The sequence below is a fragment of the Panthera leo genome, chromosome A1 (genome assembly GCF_018350215.1).
Source record: "Panthera leo isolate Ple1 chromosome A1, P.leo_Ple1_pat1.1, whole genome shotgun sequence".
NCBI classification, from domain to species: Eukaryota; Metazoa; Chordata; class Mammalia; order Carnivora; family Felidae; genus Panthera; species Panthera leo.
Genome location: NC_056679.1, coordinates 10,210,285 through 10,230,206, shown reverse-complemented (window position 1 = coordinate 10,230,206; position 19,922 = coordinate 10,210,285). Strand labels below are relative to the sequence as shown.

At 45.2% G+C, this 19,922-nt stretch overlaps 1 protein-coding gene across 3 annotated transcripts in view; it reads right to left on the bottom strand.

Annotated features, from left to right (window-relative positions):
* B3GLCT (beta 3-glucosyltransferase) overlaps window positions 1-10,985 on the bottom strand; it is a 121,233-nt gene extending 110,248 nt beyond the window's left edge. For all 3 annotated transcript variants that reach the window (XM_042947057.1, XM_042947127.1, XM_042947210.1), the window contains exon 1: window positions 9,801-10,985. In XM_042947057.1, coding sequence (XP_042802991.1) covers window positions 9,801-9,876 — 76 coding nt within the window. In that variant the 5' untranslated portion in view covers window positions 9,877-10,985. The remainder of the gene's footprint in view (window positions 1-9,800) is intronic.
* Window positions 10,986-19,922: the final 8,937 nt, after the last annotated feature.

The following is a 19,922-nucleotide window of genomic DNA, read 5'->3' as shown; positions in this document are numbered from 1 at the left end:
CTCTTTTGAGCCACCACCTACCCCCATTCGACACTGCTCCATCTGAAACACATCTTCTGTTTTATCAAAGAAGTCAATGGGAAAATGGAGTTTGGGATACAAATTTTTCTTCCCTTGGCACCAAAGTTGGCCAAGGGCCAATATACTCTCTGTGCCAAAGGGTAAACATATTTATAGGAAGGACAGTTAACCAGAAGGGAAGAAAAGAGGAAGTAACTGTATATTTTAGGAAAGAAAAGATCATTTGCTTCTTTGATTCATATCTCATTTAAACAAATAATGTGAAAATGCATATGCCACTCAGGATGTGAAAATAAGAAAATTCCAATTCAGACAGAGTTTTGGGAGAGAGACTCAAACCACCACCCTCAAAAAGCATGTTTCACGGGCTGAGTCACAGGTAAGGGGCAGAAGGATCTCTGGTCATACCACCCACTCCAGAATAAACTCAACCACCGAAAAATCAGCACCTCGTAGGATTCCTTCACATTGTAAGAGCAGTGGTGAACGGTTAACCGTGTGGCTAACTTACAGAAACACAACGTAAGCTTAAACGTGGGGTATCTTATTTTCGTAACACAAAAAGTTGAAGCCCTTCCTGTCTGTACCACTGAATCCATGGTACCTACAGTCTGAGAGGTTCTAACACCTTAGAAACTTGTCAATTGTCCAAAAGCCTTTGTTCTAACAATGCACTGCTCTAGTGTTTGAGACTCACACTCCCCACACTACAGCCCCCCCCCCCCCGACCCGCCCAGTAGCCCTTGGAAACCTGCCAAATGATGGCGGAACCAGAGAAAGACAGCTCAGTTTGAATTCTGGGGTTTCTGGTTCCTTTCCCAAGGAGAAGAAATACCTGACCAGGGCATACGGGCCTCGATTCCACGCTGCACTTTCTCCAAAGCAGCTCCTTATTTCATTTTAAAGACAAAGCAACTAGCCATCAACTTTACATGCTGCAGATACGCAAGAAAGCCACCCAGTAAGAGTCCCCAGTTTGTACCTGGTCCTGGGGTGGGCCAGGCAGGGTTCCTGCACCCGCCAACACATACAACTTATCTGGGGCCTGGATAAAACTGCAAATCCAGAGGCCTCACCTCAGGTCTTCTGATATCAGAAAAATCTGGAGCCAGGACCCCATAAGCTGCATTTTAACAAAAAAGCCCTTCAGAAAGGGAACTCGTCAAGACCCTGAGGTGATTGTCCTGTGTGAAGTCTGACACACTGGGGTGCACAGGTGGACAGACACCAAGGGATGGAAAGGGGCAATTTTTCCAACAGGCCTTGGCCACGTACCTTCCTTCACTCCCTTCACCTCATCAACGAAGCACAAGCTCCAGCATATCCGCCCTCAAGGATTTGGAGAAGATAAATTCAGCATGACATGTAAAGAGCCTTGGGCTTCTTACGGCAAGCAATGATGTAAACTAAAACACATCACCTTTTCAGATCATAAAATATTCTTTTAGGAGTGAAAAGAAGTCCTATCCCTAGGAGAAAAAGGCACTGCTATAATTGAGATACATTCAAATCTTATTTGATGATACTTTCACTCATTTTCTTTTCTTTTTTTTGGATAAGCCTGCAGCTTTACATCACACAGATAAAGACTATTTTCTTCCCCAGCTTCTACCAAATCTTGGATATCCACACATTTTGAGTAAAAGCTTAAATGGATTTATTTTACCAATTAAGACTCTCCTCTTTAAAAAAAAAAAAAAAAAAAAAAAATAGGGGCGCCTGGGTGGCTTGGTCGGTTAAGCGTCCGACTTCGGCTCAAGTCATGATCTCACGGTCCGTGAGTTCCAGCCCCGCGTCGGGCTCTGTGCTGACAGCTCAGAGCCTGGAGCCTGTTTCGGATTCTGTGACTCCCTCTCTCTCTGCCCCTCCCCTGTTCATGCTCTGTCTCTCTCTGTCTCAAAAATAAATAAACGTTAAAAAAAATTTTTTTTTTTAAATAAATAAAAATTTAAAAAAATTTAAAAAAATTAAAAAAATGTGTGTATGAATATGTGTATTATATATATTATATGTATATATTACATATATATTATGTATATACATATATACATATATGTATATATACATATAGACATTATATATATAATATACATTATATATATGTACATATTATATACATTATATGTATATTACATATATATTATGTATATTATATACATATATTATATACATATATAAAATATGTGTGTATGAATATGAATATTATATATGTTATATGTATATATTACATATATATTATATATAATATATACATATATGTATTATATACGTATATACATTATATATAATATACATATTATATATGTACATATTATATATGTACATATATTATATGTATATTACATATATATTATGTATATTATATACATATATAAAACATGTGTGTATATGTATATTATATATTATATGTATATATTACATATATAATATATACATATATGTATATATACATATATACATTATATATATAATATATATTATATATGTACATATTATATACATTATATATGTATATTACATATACATATATTATGTATATTATATCATATATATTATATATATATTCCAACTGCTGCCATATCTCTCCACAGCCAAGCTCTCCTATGAGCTCCAAACCCACAAATCTAACTGCCCACCTGACATGGAACCTGACTATCTCACATGCACCCCAAACTCAACTTGTCCAAACTAAACTCGTCATCCTCACCTCCCTCTAAAATTAAATTTTAGAAAAACGTCTGGGTACTTAATGCCACAGAATTGTACACTTATAAATGGTTAAGAGAAATTTCATGTTATTTAGCTACAATAAAAAGAAAAAAAACTGTTTAAATCTGGTCCTTCTCCATTAGCGCCTGTATCAGTAAACAGCACCAGGAGCCGCCCACAGCTCATGACAGAAACCTGATTCATGCGTGACCCCCGCCTTCCTCTCAGCCCACTGTACCCATCAATCGCCGTGTCTTAGAGAGTGTTAATCATCCCTCCCGTGGTTGATTCCAACAGCCTCCTCACTGGTCCCACACGTCCCCGCTGGCCGCCTCTTAATTCCTGTTCCATAGGAAAACCAGAGTGAGTTTCTCAAACTGCGAAGTTAAATCATGTCACTCTCCTAGGACAGCCCTTCAGTCACTTCCCACTGCTCTAAGGACAAAGTCCCAAGTCCTTACCCTCATCTGCAAGAGCCTGCATTGTGTGACCCCCTACTGATCTTCCCAGCCCCTCTCCCGATCTCTCCAGCCCCAGTCCTTTCTGCACTGTGTTTCTCTGGGCAACAAGCTCTTTCCCCTGCCATGTGTACCCCCGTCCTTCATTTAACGGATTTCTGCTTCCCCTTCCAGTCTGAGCTCTGAGGTCCCCTCCTCCAGGAAGCTCTCCTTGAGCCCCAGCTCCAAGGTTCCCCAACCTGGCACCTGGCACCGTTGACACTAGACCGATCGCTGATTCTGGGCAGGGGGAGGTGGTCCCGGGCACTAGGATTGCTCAGCCACACCGCGAGCTCAGAGGCCAGTGACCCTAACCCTTCCTGCCAAATCATCCCTGTGACCACCAGAAAGTCTCTAGCCCTTGACAAGTGTTCTCCCAGGGGCAAGATCGCCCTCTGTTGAGAAACAGGACTCCAAACTCTAGGCTAAAGACCCTCCTGAGACACGCGTTCCCACAGCACCCCGAACTCCTCTGCCACACTGAGCGCAGTGCAATTTGTTTCCGTATAATGTTCCTTCCCCTCGAGACTGCAAGTTCCACGGGGGGGAAGCAGACCAGATCTGTCTCCTTCCTGCGATATCCTCAGTGCCTGACATATGGAGATACTCGACAGTTTTTGAATAAACGAACAAAAATTTCGAGGACAGGTCTTTCTTTCAATACTGCTGTTGACATTTTCTAGTAGTGCAAATCAGCACCTACACCGAATCGGGTTTCTCTGGGAGTGGCCTTGTGAAGAGAGCTTTGAAATATGGAACCAAGGGCGACTCTCAATCAGTAATAGATCTGATGAACCTCTGACACTCCCTAGAATTTTTCCTTTGTTGGGAAAGATGGAATGAATGCTCCTGTACACTGTTCTTAAGCAAGAATCTGGCAACACCAAAGACGGATCACCCATATGTTACAAAGGGGCAAAATCTAGAACATTTGCAAATTCCCCATAAATAATCCCTTTGTGCCTAGAAATTATGCCTGATTTATAATGTTTCTAATGAAAAGAAAAACAAACCACCTGGCCCTTCCTGGTCCGAATGAGGTCAATTACCAGGACTTGCTCAAGTACTGGGCCTACAAGGCTTGCCTCAGAGCAAGTTAACAGAAGTTGACAGAAGGGTCAGGACAGCTCTTCCCCACCCTGGCCATCCCACCTGAAACAGTTGCTCTTCCCCCCCCCCCCTCCTTATATGCCCCCAGTTAAAGAGCTTGACTATTGGCTCTAGGCAAATGCCCTTGGGTCAAGTCTGTGACCAAGGGGGCTGCACCAACTTGAGGCCCAGACTACCCATCCAGATGGGTAAAACCTGTATCAGTCATATCTGTTATAAGAAATAAGAGGGTTCAATTTTGAAGAAGAAGACCAAAGCAGGAGGCATCACAATCCCAGACTTTAGCCTCTACTACAAAGCTGTCATCATCAAGACAGCATGGTATTGGCATAAAAACAGACACATAGACCAATGGAATAGAATAGAAACCCCAGAACTAGACCCACAAACGTATGGCCAACTCATCTTTGACAAAGCAGGAAAGAACATCCAATGGAAAAAAGACAGTCTCTTTAACAAATGGTGCTGGGAGAACTGGACAGCAACATGCAGAAGGTTGAAACTAGACCACTTTCTCACACCATTCACAAAAATAAACTCAAAATGGATAAAGGACCTGAATGTGAGACAGGAAACCATCAAAACCTTAGAGGAGAAAGCAGGAAAAGACCTCTCTGACCTCAGCCGTAGCAATCTCTTACTCGGCACATCCCCAAAGGCAAGGGAATTAAAAGCAAAAGTGAATTACTGGGACCTTATGAAGATAAAAAGCTTCTGCACAGCAAAGGAAACAACCAACAAAACTAAAAGGCAACCAACGGAATGGGAAAAGATATTTGCAAATGACACATCGGACAAAGGGCTAGTATCCAAAATCTATAAAGAGCTCATCAAACTCCACACCAGAAAAACAAATAACCCAGTGAAGAAATGGGCAGAAAACATGAATAGACACTTCTCTAAAGAAGACATCCGGATGGCCAACAGGCACATGAAAAGATGTTCAACGTCGCTCCTTATCAGGGAAATACAAATCAAAACCACACTCAGATACCACCTCACGCCAGTCAGAGTAGCCAAAATGAATAAATCAGGAGACTATAGATGCTGGAGAGGATGTGGAGAAACAGGAACCCTCTTGCACTGTTGGTGGGAATGCAAATTGGTGCAGCCGCTCTGGAAAGCAGTGTGGAGGTTCCTCAGAAAATTAAAAATAGACCTACCCTATGACCCAGCAATAGCACTGCTAGGAATTTATCCAAGGGATACAGGAGTACTGATGCATAGGGGCACCTGTACCCCAATGTTTATAGCGGCACTCTCAACAATAGCCAAATTATGGAAAGAGCCTAAATGTCCATCAACTGATGAATGGATAAAGAAATTGTGGTTTATATACACAATGGAATACTACGTGGCAATGAGAAAAAATGAAATATGGCCTTTTGTAGCAACATGGATGGAACTGGAGAGTGTGATGCTAAGTGAAATAAGCCATACAGAGAAAGACAGATACCATATGGTTTCACTCTTATGTGGATCCTGAGAAACATAACAGAAACCCATGGGGGAGGGGAAGGAAAAAAAAAAAAAAAAAAAGAGGTTAGAGTGGGAGAGAGCCAAAGCATAAGAGACTGTTAAAAACTGAGAACAAACTGAGGGTTGATGGGGGGTGGGAGGGAGGACAGGGTGGGAGGGAGGGCAGGGTGGGTGATGGGTATTGAGGAGGGCACCTTTTGGGATGAGCACTGGGTGTTGTATGGAAACCAATTTGACAGTAAATTTCATATATTAAAAAATAAAAAAAAATAAAAAAAAAAGAAATAAGAGGGTTTAAAAATATATAAAAATGAAAATAACAATAAAAACACCTGGGATCAGGTCTGATTCTTGGTGTCCCAAAATGTCTAATTCACTGCAGTGAAAAGAATCTGATGCAAGAACTGGACCAGAATGAAAAATCATCCCTAACTTTGGCAGATGTTAAGAAATACAATCCTGAATCATAAAGAGGAGAAACAGGGATAAGAAAGATAAAAGTTAGGGGCGCCTGGGCGGCTCAGTCGGTTGAGTGTCCAACTCCCTGCTCATGCTCTGTCTCTCTCTCTCTCTCTCTCTCTCTGTCAAAAATAAACAAACATTTAAAAAAAAGAAAGATAAAAGTATCTTATTTTACCATTGGTTCAAATGAGCTTCTTCACAGATGTTATCGATTAGGATTAGGCTGGCTGCGTGTAATCGAAAACCCAAACAACTGAGGCTTCAAGAAGACAGGGGTTTATTTTTAATATCATGCCCAACAAGTCCGGAAATAAGTGACCCAGGACTGGCATGGTGTCCCACATCCATCTCGCACCCAGGTGGTGTTATCCTTTCTGCTCTACTGTCCTTACTACTCGCTTCTGTCTTCAAGGTCACCTCATGGTCACAAGATGGCCACCACGGCTCCAGCCATCAGATTTACAGACAATGGGAAGGAAGATGAAACAAAGGCAAAAAAAAAAAAAAAAAAAAAATGCAACTTAAAAAAAGCCAGCATCCGAGCTGGGTCAGCCGCCATTACCAAGAGACCCACCCAAAAATCTCAATAGATAACTCAGTGGCTAACCCTGCTTTGCAAGGGCCACTGAGAAATGGGTTTTCGCCACACTGCCACTGCCGCCCCCGCCACCACATTCCTCCACCCTTTCCCTCACTCCCTGTATTATTAGTCAGCTAGAGCTACCATAACAGAAACCACAGACTGGGTGGTTCGAACGGCAGAAATTTACTCCTCACAGTTCTGGAAGCTAGAAGTCCCAAATCAAGGTGCCAACGGGGTTGTTTCTGCGGAGACCCCTTTCCCTGGCTTGTAGGTAGCAGTCTTCTTACGGTGTCCTTACATGGCCTTTTCTCTGTATGCATCCCTGGTGTCCCTTCCTCTTCCAAGAAGGATAAGGACGATAAGGACACAGGCCCTGTTGGATTTGGGCCCCACCCTTATGACATCTTTTAACCTTAATTATACTCCTTGAAGACCCTAGCTCCAAATGCAGTCAGGTGACACTCCTGATTATCTAACGGGCCTTCTTAGTCTGGAAAAGAAGGAACTAGGGGTTACTGGGTAAGCAGAGAGCAGTCTCTGCCACAATAGATCAGTCTGTTAAAACTGTAAGAAATGGCAAAGTTCTGGTATTTTATCTAGTCTATGCCTCCTGTTTTCTAGGAGAAAACGGAGCTCAAACTCACTAGAAGCCACACAGCGGCTGGCGCAGAGGTGTGAATAAATCTGATTCTAGAACTGGCACTGGACTTCAGAATTGAAGTTACAGTGAATTTGATCTGTATAATCATATGGATTTAAAATAAATTTTCTATATTGACTCTTCTCTGAAAACTCAAATGAATATGCTACAGTTTGTGGGAAAACTAAACTATATATACCCAGGCCAAACTTCTAAGGGGATATTTAGAGTATTTTTCACCCATCAGGATTGTTCACATGCGTCAGAACTCCTGTCATAATCTCTCGTTTTAGCAAGATTCCAAGATTCCTGATTTCGAGATTTACAGAGCGGGCACCGCATCTTTTCACGTCTTGGTGCTCCCCCAACACCACCAAAGCAGAGCTCAATAAACTGAACCCGTGATTTACTTCAGACCTCGAAGAACACAGCTTCCTGTATTCTTGAAATCCATGAAAGCCAGTTCACAGAGCCAAATGTCTCCCAGGGACCTTTTAATAGGTTTTACGTCTTATTTATTGTGCTTATCTGACAACTTCGCAATGTTAATAGACATCTCTAAAAACGTGTTGACATTCTGGTTCATTCTGACTGTCCTTTAACGTACTATCAAGTTTGGGCAGTGCAGCTATTCCCTTAAGTGCAGTACAAAATAGATACGTGTAGCAATACATTTAAATGTGTTTCAGCCCATAGACTGAATATATTATATACAAATACTATATCCCCAGTACAGCATTATAAAGTGCAGTGCTATAAATAGAATGCCAATTTCGGCTACCACCCACCCCATTTGCTTAGGTGCAAAACTCCCAGGCAGCAAGCCAAGTGATGCAGCCAAGAGTCACCTAGTCAACCTCCCACCCCTCCAACCTCCCCTTCCCCCAGGGCTGCCCTGGCCGGCGATGCATTTTTCCACTGAAGCAGATCTCCAAGTTCAGTTGCTCACCACCGTCAATTACAGCTTTCTCTGCCCAAGGTGCCCGAATGCTTTTAATTGCATTGTTGCTTACTTAATCATGCATGTGAACAATTAATTAACAATTAATCTCACTCGATTTTCCCACACGTAGTGAGCACCTATAGAAATGCCGGGGGCGGGGACGCAAATAAGGCCCCTATTCGAAGAGTTTAAATCCAAATTAAAAAAACGTGCTGTAAAGGTTCCAGTGGGCTACCAAAAAGCAATGTGCAATAACGCTACGTCTTTTCCTAAGTTGCACCCTTCTGCCATTTCTAAAAATCTGAAATTACTGCTTTTTAACCGACTGGAAACCCAAAAGTCCGGGTTAGAGGACAAGAACCCTGAGAACACTGAAAAGGGAGCAATTCTTCCCCCAAGCTTTCAACCTTGAACGAGTCTCATCATAAACGTCCATTACGGTGATTTTTTTTTTTTTTTAACTTCTGCCCCATCCTTTTACGATACGGTGGAGAAAATACTCTTGCGAGGAGAACGGGAGGAAAAAAGGGAAGGGGCATTACGGCAGCAGCAGCCCCGACAAGCATTGTCTCCAGAAGTGTTCTCTGATTTTCCCCCATAGCGACCCAAGATTGGGGAGCGTCCCCACCGCCTCCCCCACGCCACGACCGCACACACTGAGGGCCCAGCCGGGCACCCCGATCCTCCCTTGCTGGCCCAGGACTCCGTAGAAGGGGCTGATGCCAAGTTGGCGTCTCAGCCCGGGAGACCAGGGCACGGCCGGAAGACCCCGCGGACGTGGGGAGGACACCGTCCCTCGCCCCCGCCCGCGGGGCGCGGGGGTGCGCGACGAGCGAGCGGCCCGGACGCCGGGCCACCCGCTCGCCTCCAGCCGGCGGCGCCCGCGCGGGGCGAGCGGGGCGCGCGGGGCAGGCGGGACGCGGGCGGAAGGCAGGGGGGCGGGACCGCGGCCGCCGCTTCCCTCCTCTCAAAGTTTCTCGCAGTTGCACATTTACTCAGCGCTTCCTGTGGGGGTGAGCGCCTCGCCCTCCCGGCTCGGCCGGCCGCCAGCTCCCGGCGGAAGGAGGCGGGCAGACGCGAGCGGGGCCGGGGCGGCGGCGGGACCCAGCGAGCTGAAAGGGGCCGGGCGCGGCGCGCCCCGGGGTCCCGGAGAGCTGGGTCTCCCCCCCCCCCACCCGGACGCCGCGAGGGGGCGCTGCCGCCGGCGCGGCGGGGACGGGACGGCGGGACGCGGGCGCCCGCGGGGCAGGGCTGGGCCGCCCGCCGCCTCCTCCCGCGCGCGGACGCGGGGCGCGGGCGGCAGCGCCCGGAAAGCCCACGCCTCTCCGGTGCGCGCCCGGGCCGCCCGCTACTTACCCAGGGAGCAGGTGAGGAGCGAGAGCAGCGCCGGGAGTGCGAGGCGGCGGCGGCCGCGGCCGGCGGGCGGCAGCATCCCGGCGGCGGGGACCGTGCGCCCTGCTGGAGCGCGGGGACGGGAGACGCGCGGGGAGCGGAGCTGCGCCGCTACCGCTGCCGCCCCTGCCGCCGCGGCTGACCCTTCTCCGCCGGCTCCCCTCCTCCCTCCTCGGGCTCCGCCGCGCCGGCTCCGGTCGCGCCCTCTGGCGGCCGGCTTGGGGAGCGTCCCCGTGCCCGTTCCAGCGCCTGCCTGGCCCGCGGCTGTGCCCGGGGTCCCGCCACGCGGTGTGGGTAGAGGTGGCTGCACCTCCGCAGCGACCCTAGCTTCTGCTCCGTCCGGCCGTTAGTCTCCCCTCCTTTTCTCCCTCTTCTCCCTTACCTGGACCCCATCTTCTGCCTTCCTGTCCCCCCCCCCACTTCTCTGTCACCTCCCTTTCCGGGATCTCCAGGAGTAGGTCAGTAGTTCCCCTTCTCGCTCCCAAAGTGGGGGACGGGAGAAGTGGGGGGGTGGGAGGACAGGAAGGAAAGGAGAAGGACTTTTTCCTCCCTGCTAACGTACCATCGGCCATTAAAAAAAAAAAAAATCAATAATTCAACTCTTAATATTGTTGGCACCAGTGTTCTACTTTGATGAAGGTGTTTTTAATCAGCTCAACTAATTTACTTAATATCCCCCTTTAATGGGCTTTGGCCAAGAGCTTAGGCCTGGAATTTGGCTTTCAACAGAAGTTTGTGTAAATGTAATTTAATGTAAATGTCATTTTAAGCGGTTCACCATAATGGAAGAGGGAGGGTGTAGTTTTTTTCAAAACGTATGATAAAAATTGATATACAGAGAAGTGGAGTGACGCGTGTAAGCCTCATGTGGAGAGACCCTCTTGTCCCCATGGGACTGTTCAGGGGCTTCCCTCCCCAGCCAGGAGACGTGGAAGCCCTGGCCAGGTCTGGCCCCCTTGTGCTGTGTGGTGGGCAGAGGAGGAAAGCAATAACCGAGGACTCTGAATCCCCTCTAATGGTTCTTCACTGCTTTGTGCCTCCCCCAAGCCTTGACTCCTTTCTCTCTCCTAGAAAGCATACAGGACCAAGTGCCCATCACCCACCTGAGATTAGACCACGACCTCCTGAAGCCTGTGTGGGTGTTTTCATTCATACCTCATGGTATTTGTTGGATGCCTACTCTGTGCCTGCAACGGTGCTAAGCACACCAGCACCTTCCACACGGACGGGCCACGTTCACCCACTCGCTAAACGTTAAATGAAGACCGGTGCCAGGTGGTGGGAATACAAGTAAGGTGTTAGGATAGCGAAGCAGGTGCTGAATAAATGCTTGTTGTGTTGAGCCTTATAAAAGTGGAGACCATCGAGGGGCTTAGCCTTGAATGTGTTAGGATAATATTGTTGTTTGCCCAGCGTGCAACACCTGCTGCCAGTGCTTTAACAAGGACGTCTAGAGACTGTGCGTTTTCTCTCTGGTTTGTACCGACTTCTTGAAACTGGAAGCTGAATACTTTGTGTGTCGTCCATTTTGCGTGAATGCAAATGGCGCGATCTTGTTATTCAGCCAGGGTTTGTGGCTACATGTCGATAACTATTTTTACAAAAAGAGACATGTAAGACTCCTTCCTTTCATTTTTTTTTTTTTTAAGTGAAACTTCTTTTCAAATTCATGGTTGACTGCCTCGATCCCTTTTATCTTCTAAAACCTGCCTGCCTGGTTAAAAGTTCTAGAAGGTTTCCAGCGTCCAAAGCTGTTCAGCGTTCTTCCGAGAAAACATCCCGCCACATGTATTTGATATTGAGTATCAAAACAAGATGTGTTTAAAAAGAACAGAAGCCTGATAATTAAGCAGCTTACTTACCAGGTATGTGTTCAAATACCTACTCCACGTTTCGTAACAGGCAACTCTTAAGTGCTCAATCAACGTTCTCGTCAAAATGCACCACGTGAGAGTATTTTGTGTGCGGGAACAAGGTGTGGGAAATGGAGCCCCAAAGACACCAGGGAGCACACTCTGTTTAAGTAACAAATCTGCCCCAGCGTTCTTCCGTTCCACAGTAGACATAGATAAATGGCACATTACAAAGCTCCATAACTCACATTTTAAAAAGGATTACCTTTCACTTACTCTGGTCATATGATAAATGGACTTCCTGGGAGTTCCCTCTCCCAAAAACAAGTTGAAAATTAACTGAAACAAAATGTGCTCATGAGGACACTAACAGATACGTGGTTAGACACCCCTTGCCTCAGTGCCTCTTCTGCTATTTGAAACACCAACTGTAAGGGGACCACTCTCCATGCAAACGCGTAAATCTCGTAAACTCTAAGATTGTGATGTGAAAAAAGAGCCTGCCTTATCTCTGTCTTCCTGGGGGTCACGCATCTTAATTCCAGATGCCACCCCCATACTGACCCCTGAAAGTATGCCCCTCCCCTGTGCGGGAATGAAGCAAGGAGTCCCCTCTTTCTGGGGAGGAGTGCCTGTTACAACGTAATTAAAACAGTCTGGTAATTTTTAAAAGAATTTTCTAAATTCCACAGAAGAATATAAAGACCTATGCATAAAACCATAGATAGCCAAATAATCTAATAAGCAAGCTCCAAACAGATGGTTTCTGAGCTTATACTAACTATAGACCCAGATGCCAGAATCCATTCATTTAACTGATAGTGAATGGTTTCTAGCCCACGTGTCCACGGCTAAGGCTTTGGATGCAAAGCATAAAACATGGCATTGAGCACAAACTCACAGTCCAGTTAGGGAGATAAAAATGTTCCTAAGTAATTTTTTTGCCCTGTGATAAATGCTACAGTACAGGTGGATGGAAACACTTTGGAACATACAGGGGGGGAAACAAAATGGTGGCCATGGGAATCCATCAGTAAGGCCAAAGTGACTTGTGCAGGGTCTTAAAGGAGACCTAGGATCCTGGGCTGAGAAAAGGAGGAAAGGCGTCCCAGGCAGAGACACAACACGCACAAAGCAGATCAGTCTAAAGAAGTTTGGTGGGCTGTGAAGCGGCCATAGGGTGGCCCAGGCTTCGTGCCCAGCCCTCTCCCCGTCTGCTACCTCTCTCCCACGGCTTGCAAGTTCTCATAGCAGCAAAGACCAAGGGACAGATTCCAGCTCTCCGCTCTAGGGCCCTCTCACCTTCAGGAGAGCCGTTTTCTTCGCACACAGAGAAGTGGCCTTAGGAATTCTTTTCAAAAACCTAAAATCAAGCCTAGGGTCTGACAGTGGACTGGAATGTCCAAAACTGGATCTCTAGGACATAAGGTCATTGTAAATCAGACCCATGATGTAACCACCTGGCCAGTCATGCCAGTCGTCCCCGGAATCCGTGCACACCTGGTAACAGGAGAGCAATGCGTCACTTCACCTGATGCTTTAAGCTTTAGGGAAGCAAGAGAATCTTTATTCCCTGTGGGAGAAGTGTAAGACAGGAAGAAGAGACACACAGCAAGAAACTTCATGGTTCAGAGTAGATCCAGTGGCCACAACCTCCCCCTGCAGCAGGTGCTCAAGAGGAACACCCTGATAACACAAATAAGGGGGCCTCTCCAAAGCCCTAGGGGAGCTGGTCTCACTTTGCTTCCAAAGCTATTCAAAAGCCATAGGTGAAACCTATCAAGCCCGACTTTCAAACAAGACTTTTAGCCCAAGAGGCTTAACCGCAGGATTCTTAAACCAACAGCCCTGAACCAAGATCCAGGAAATAAAAGTTACGGTCTCAGCAGGCCCCCAGGACAAGCCCACCAATCCAAGGCTATTACCATTTGATTTTCTGTTCTTTTGAAGATACCGTGTGGTACAAACACTTCTCTGAAGGAAAAAAAAAAAAAAAGCCACCTCCTAGAAACTTCTGAACAGAAGTAGATCATCTGCTTTTGTTCTTCTTTCTGGAATCACATATCCTCCAGTTTTCAGTAAGATTAGGGATTGCTCCTGATAGCTGTATCAACATGAGCAACGGGAAGTGTCTGCGTTTGAGTTTTTTTGAAGCAATTTAAGTATATTTTATCTCCTCTGTGATCCATTCTTTTTTTTTTTCCTTGAAAGAGAGAGAGAGAGAGAGAGAGAGAGACAGAGTACGAGTGGGGGAGGGGCAGAGAGAGAGGGAGACAGAATCCACAAAGCAGGCTCCAGGTTCTGAGCTGTCTGCACAGAGCCCAACTTGGGGCTCGAACCCGTGAACCGCAAGATCATGACCTGAGCCAAAGTCGGACACAACCGACTGAGCCACCCAGGCACCCCTCTAGGATCCATTCTTAATAGTCAATGTATTTAAACTAAAATAATAATAATAATTCACCCATGTCTCCTATCCCCCACCCATTACCTCTGGAAACCGATCTGTTCTCTGCATCTATGAGCTTGTTTATTTTATATATATATATATATATATTTTTTAGTCTCTGCATATAAAAGAGATCATACAGTATTTGTCTTTGTCTGACTTACTCAAAGTCCATCCATGTTGTTGCAAATAGCAAGATGTTATTCCTTTGTGTGGCTGAATAATATTTTTTATTCTTTTTTCATTACCCATTCATCTATCAATGGACACAGGTTTTTTCCATAGCTTGGCTATTGTAAATAATGCTGCAATGAACATTGGGGTGCAGATACCTTTTCCAATTGGTTTTCGTTTCCTTTGGATAAATACCCAGAAGTAGAGTTGCTGAATCCTATGGTAGTTGTATTTTTACTTTTTTGAGGAACCCTTATACTGTTTTCCATAGTGGCTGTGCCAGCTTACATTCCCACCGACAGTGGGATCCACACTATTTCTAGACGACCGGATATTAAATGTAGAAAACGCTGAAGACTCCATCAGAAAGCTTAGAACTAATAAAAAAAATTCAGTAAAGTTGCAGGATATAAAATATGTCTACAAAAATCTGTTGGGTTTCTATATACTAATAATTAACCATCAGAAAGAGAAACAATCCCGTTTACAATTGCATCAAAAAGAATAAAATACCTAGTAATAAATGTAACCAAGGAGACACAACCCTATTTGTTAGAAATTACCAGAAATTAATGAAAGAAAATGAAGAAAACATAAATAAATAAATAAACAAACAAACAAATAAATAATAGCTATGTGGTGCTTTTATTAAGACTTTTATTAAGAACAGAAGGTGTGGGTCATAAATGCACAGCAGCTTACATGAAATGTGTTGGTGTTTTGGGTGCTGTTGCCAATAAGTAGTCATTTCTTTTACAACAGCTGCTTTCAGGTGTAGGATCCTGGTTAATAAATTCAACAAAACGAACACAATTCTTTTTCACTTATCCATCAATAAACATGTCAGAGAGTAACGGCAGGTAGGAGGCCCCCACAGGACCTGCTGAGGTTGGGAAGAGAAACACGTTTCCTGGGGAGATCACAGTCTGGTGGAGAGGACCGAGATGCACATGAGTAGCCATGAGCTTGTGTAGAATATGGAAAGCACTCTAAGAAGCATCTGAACAAAGTATGACAGAAATGCAGGGAGAAGGTTAGCACATCCACCTGCGGGGCGGAAGAAGGTCTCGCACACGGGGAGTTGAACTGCAGGTTAAGGGTCAAAGGGGCTGTCTGCAGCGAGAGAAGGTGAGAAGGGCATTGCAACAGAGAGAACAGGGCGGGCAGTAACACGGAAGCTGGGAGCTACGAGTTCAAAGACTGAGGAGTTCAGTTTGGCCGGCACATAGGAAATATGAAGGAGAAGCCAGTTCGGGCTGCCTTGAGGAGGACGTTAAATGCCATGCTAAGGAGATTGACCTTCCGTTGAGTGTCGCAGGAAGGGCAGTGGAGAGATGGGAAAGGTGTTTCAGTGGTAATGACAAAACCCTCCACCATGACACCGTAGCACCTGAGGCCTGTCTTGTGTCCTAAGTCTGCAACCGCTGTCAGAAAGCCCGGTACGTAATGTTCCCTGTTCATGTGTGTTGTGTCCTGATTTCATGAAAGGGCTATGCTGTGAAAAAATTAATTCAACGGTAACATTTTGGATGAATTGGCGAGAGGAAGCAAAGCAGAAAGAATGGTTAAAAAAAAAAAACGAAACAGCACACCCGAAACTAATATAATTACTTTCAACTATGTGACTTCATTTAACCCTCACAAAAAATATACGTAAAAGGGCTATTCTTCTCGCTTTGCAGAGCGGTAAAGTGAATCTCAAGCAGGTCAAACCCCAACAGCCGGAACTGCCTTTGGTGGCAGTTTCTTTCCACAAAGTTGTGCTCTTTAACCAGGGTGGCAGCAGCAGGAAGAGAAAGGATCACTGTGAAGACGTGACAGAGGGCAGATCAACCATCCAGTTCTCGTGGGGGAACAGCTATTGGCTGGAGCGAAGAGACCACAGAAGGAGACGGACGGAGCAATGAACTAAAACAGAGATCGGCCAGAGGAGCGAATTGGTAGAGAAACAAACGGAAGTTCATCATTACTACCATTATTACTGAGAGCTGCACCCTCACAGAATCAACAGCCTAATAGTCATAGCTAATATTTAATAGACACGTATACACCAGGTACTCAGCCAAGGGCTTTACAGGCATTCCTTCCCGTTAAATAACATTTTGTTCAATTCTCAAGACGATTATTTCACGCAGCTCTCAAAACTTTCTGTGACAACACTAACATGTTATTTGCTTTTTTCTCTGTGTTGAATTTCCACCAATGGTGAAAAGCAGCACGGGTCAAAGTGCTATTGTGTTGGCTCGGCGCTAATCAAGGCAGTGGTAACGGCAACACAAAAGCCAAGTTACCGCGTAACGGAACAGTACGAATTACTAATCTTATTAAATGACGCCCTGAGTACATGCCTTTTTGATATTTTGTGTGGCGAAACTGAGGTGTGGCGTCAAAGGACTTCTATATATCAAACTCTGACATCCTCTCAAGAAAAAGCACTCGTGTGATCACTGAACCGGATGCTTGTTTTTTTCCCCCTGCACAACACCATTGTTAGTTGATAGACTGACAAACCATGGCTCTTCAACCTCGGGGACCGGGCACACATTTTCTCAAAAAGAAACAAAGTGAGCCTGTCACTCCCAGGAAAAAATAACGGATGGCATCCGTTGCCAACGAGAAAATTCAGGCTTTGACATGAAACTTGAATTTTGGAAAACTCGTGTCTGCTACCATGAGCCTAGTAGCCTCCCGATCCTTAAAGACTTTTCCATGAGATCAAAGGTGGTATTAAGAAATGTAATTTTCTTTCTGATATCCTATACTGACGCATGTCAATGTTGGGAAGACGTGCCTACTTCCGTGAGACAGTATTTTCCAAATGACTTGTGTATGATGTTACAAAATCATGAATGGGTTTTAGAAAGTGCTATTCAAAGTAAAAGACCAATGAGTTTTAATGTAACACAGTACAAAATTCACTGATATGGCTTCAGATTCCATGCTGCAACTAATGTTTGAGAAACTCCCAATTATCTCGAGTTTTGGTGTTTGAATGTCTGGGGCACCTGGGTGGCCCAGTCGGTTAAGCGTGTGACTTCAGCTCAGGTCATGATTTCATGGTTCATGAGTTCGAGCCCCGCATCAGGCTCCGGGCCGTGGAGCCTGCTTCGGATTCTCTCTCTCTCTCTCTCTCTCTCTCTCTCTCTCATTCTCTGCCCCTCCCTCATGTGCACACATGCTCTCTCTGTCTCTCAAAAAATAAATCAGTAAATAAATAAGCATATTAAGAATGCAATTAAATGGAAAGATTATTGGGGCACCCAAGTGGCTCAGTCAGTTAAGCACTCAATTCTTCATTTCAGCTCAAGTCAGGAACTCACATTTGGTGAGTTTGATTCCTGCCGGGCTCTGCACTGACAGCACGGAGGATGCTTGGGATTCTCTCTCTCTCCCTCTCACTGCCCCTCCCCTGCTTGTTCTCTCTCTCTCTTTCTCAAAATAAATAAATAAATTTTAAAATAAATAAATCACTTAAAATCCCTTCGTTTTCCAACTATGTATCTGTGAAGCTGGGTTTTCTTCACTTACTTCATCCAAAACAATGTGTCCCACCAGATAAAATAAATAAGCAAATATGTAAATAATCCACTCATCTTCAGACATCAAAGAATGTACAAAAATGTGAAATAATGACATTCTTCTTTTTATTTTTTTTCTTTTGGAAAATATAGTTATTTATCACAAAAAAAATGTATATGAACAGATGACGGGTTAAGTGTTGTTATTTTTTACCTATTAATATGTTTCACTTCCTTGCTCTTATATCTAAAATAGTACTTATAGATATGACCCATGTAAACAAAAGTTCTTCAGGGTCATTAATAATTTTTAAGACTACACAGGGGTCCTGAGACCAAAAAGGTTGCAAACTGCCAGGTCAGGACATACAACTTGTAAACGGGGTGCCAGTACTCAAACCAGGGGGTGACTCTAAAACCCTGTCTCTTACCCTGAATTGCTCGCTATTTGGTTTTAGATTTATTGCATTTGAAGTCCCAAATTTCCAAGGATCCCATTTTGGCTTTCAGTTACCTAATTAAACCTCTAATCATCAGGCACTTAAAATAAGCATCAGGTAGATGGGCCAAGTTACGTCGTGGTACCAAACAACCTGAAAACCTCACTGGCTTACAATTACAAAGGTCCTGCCAAGTCCACTACTGGCCCAGGTGACCCTCCAGGCCAGCTGTGCTCCATTGTCAGTGATCTCAAGCTGCCTGCCGTCTCAAATCAAGTTCTCCTTCAGGGTCATTGTTGCAGTACAGGCACCTACTGGAAAGCCACCCCCCACACACACACACACCCCAAGTCAAAGGCTTCCAGCAACAGTGAACAGACATCTCGGCTCAGGTTTCCCTGCAGGGTGGGGCAGGTGCTGTCCTCATGGCCGGAACAGAGTAGAGCTGGATGCTGTTGATTACTGTCCAGCATCAACACCCTGTGTGCCCCCCATCCTCCACCACCCCAGTGTCTGCTCTGAGGAGATGCTAGGGGGCATGAGCAAGGGTCAGTTTTCAGAATTTAGCCTCTGCCCTTCAGAAACTCACAATTTACTCTAGAAAGGAAAGATGAAGACTACACGTATGTCTCCGTAGCTGACCTGTGTACCGTTCTTGAGTTTTTATCGAGTAACCACGAAAATAATCGCTGAACAAGGCAGCTGGAGGAGGAGTCCAGATGAATCGAACAGTTTTGAGTGCTCTCGGGGAAAAAAGAAAGCTCTGGCTCGGGTGATCAAGGATAATTGCAGGGAGAAGGTAGGATTTGAATAGAGGTCATGAAATGAGGGAAGGATCCAAACTGGTAGAACTGGAAAAGGGGTGGGGGAGAAAAAGACATAAAGTTCAGTGAAATCAGAGACGTATTTGCAAGAGGGCCAAGAGACTAATGCGGTGGCAATGGTGGATAATGTCCGAAGATGTATTGGTAACATACAAAGACGGTACCAGCGGTGAGTAGACAGGAAGCTGTAGCAAGCCCAGGAGGGGGGCACTGGCCCCAGTGAGGGCTCAAGTCCCTGGGAAGAGAGGATAAAGCTGCCAAGAACCCAAGGAGGGAGGTCACAGGGCCCCGAGGACTTCTCATCCATCAACAAGGAAAACGTTAGGCTTAAAGATACAGACAACATTTATTTTAATCAAAAAAGCTAGAACCAAAATAGAGTCAAATATTTGTCTCTCTTTTTGCTAAAGATGTACTTCCTTTGTAATTGCCCAACTTCTAGAACGATAAAATAGCTGTGGCATGATAATGCCATCCGCAAATGAAAATACAACTTTCAGAAATAGCATTTCAGCAGCGTTAAGTCAAGCGGATGTTGGAATATCTTGCTGAAATTAAATTGTCATGGCTTTCAGAGGTAGGCAGGTCCTCCGTTTTTGTGTTTTCCCGCTTTGTAACATCTACTGGCATCTACTTTTAGAGGGATATAAAATGGAAGAGAGGAAAGAAGGAAACGCCAGATCTTGAGGTGCGTGCGATGTCTGCTCAGGGGAGCTGTCCGGACTCACCGAGGCCCTCGGGGGTGAGCTGAGAGCGGGAAGAAACTCAAGAGGTACAGTAGTAATGGAAGAGAAGGGATTACGAGGAGACACATTGCAGGCATCAAAT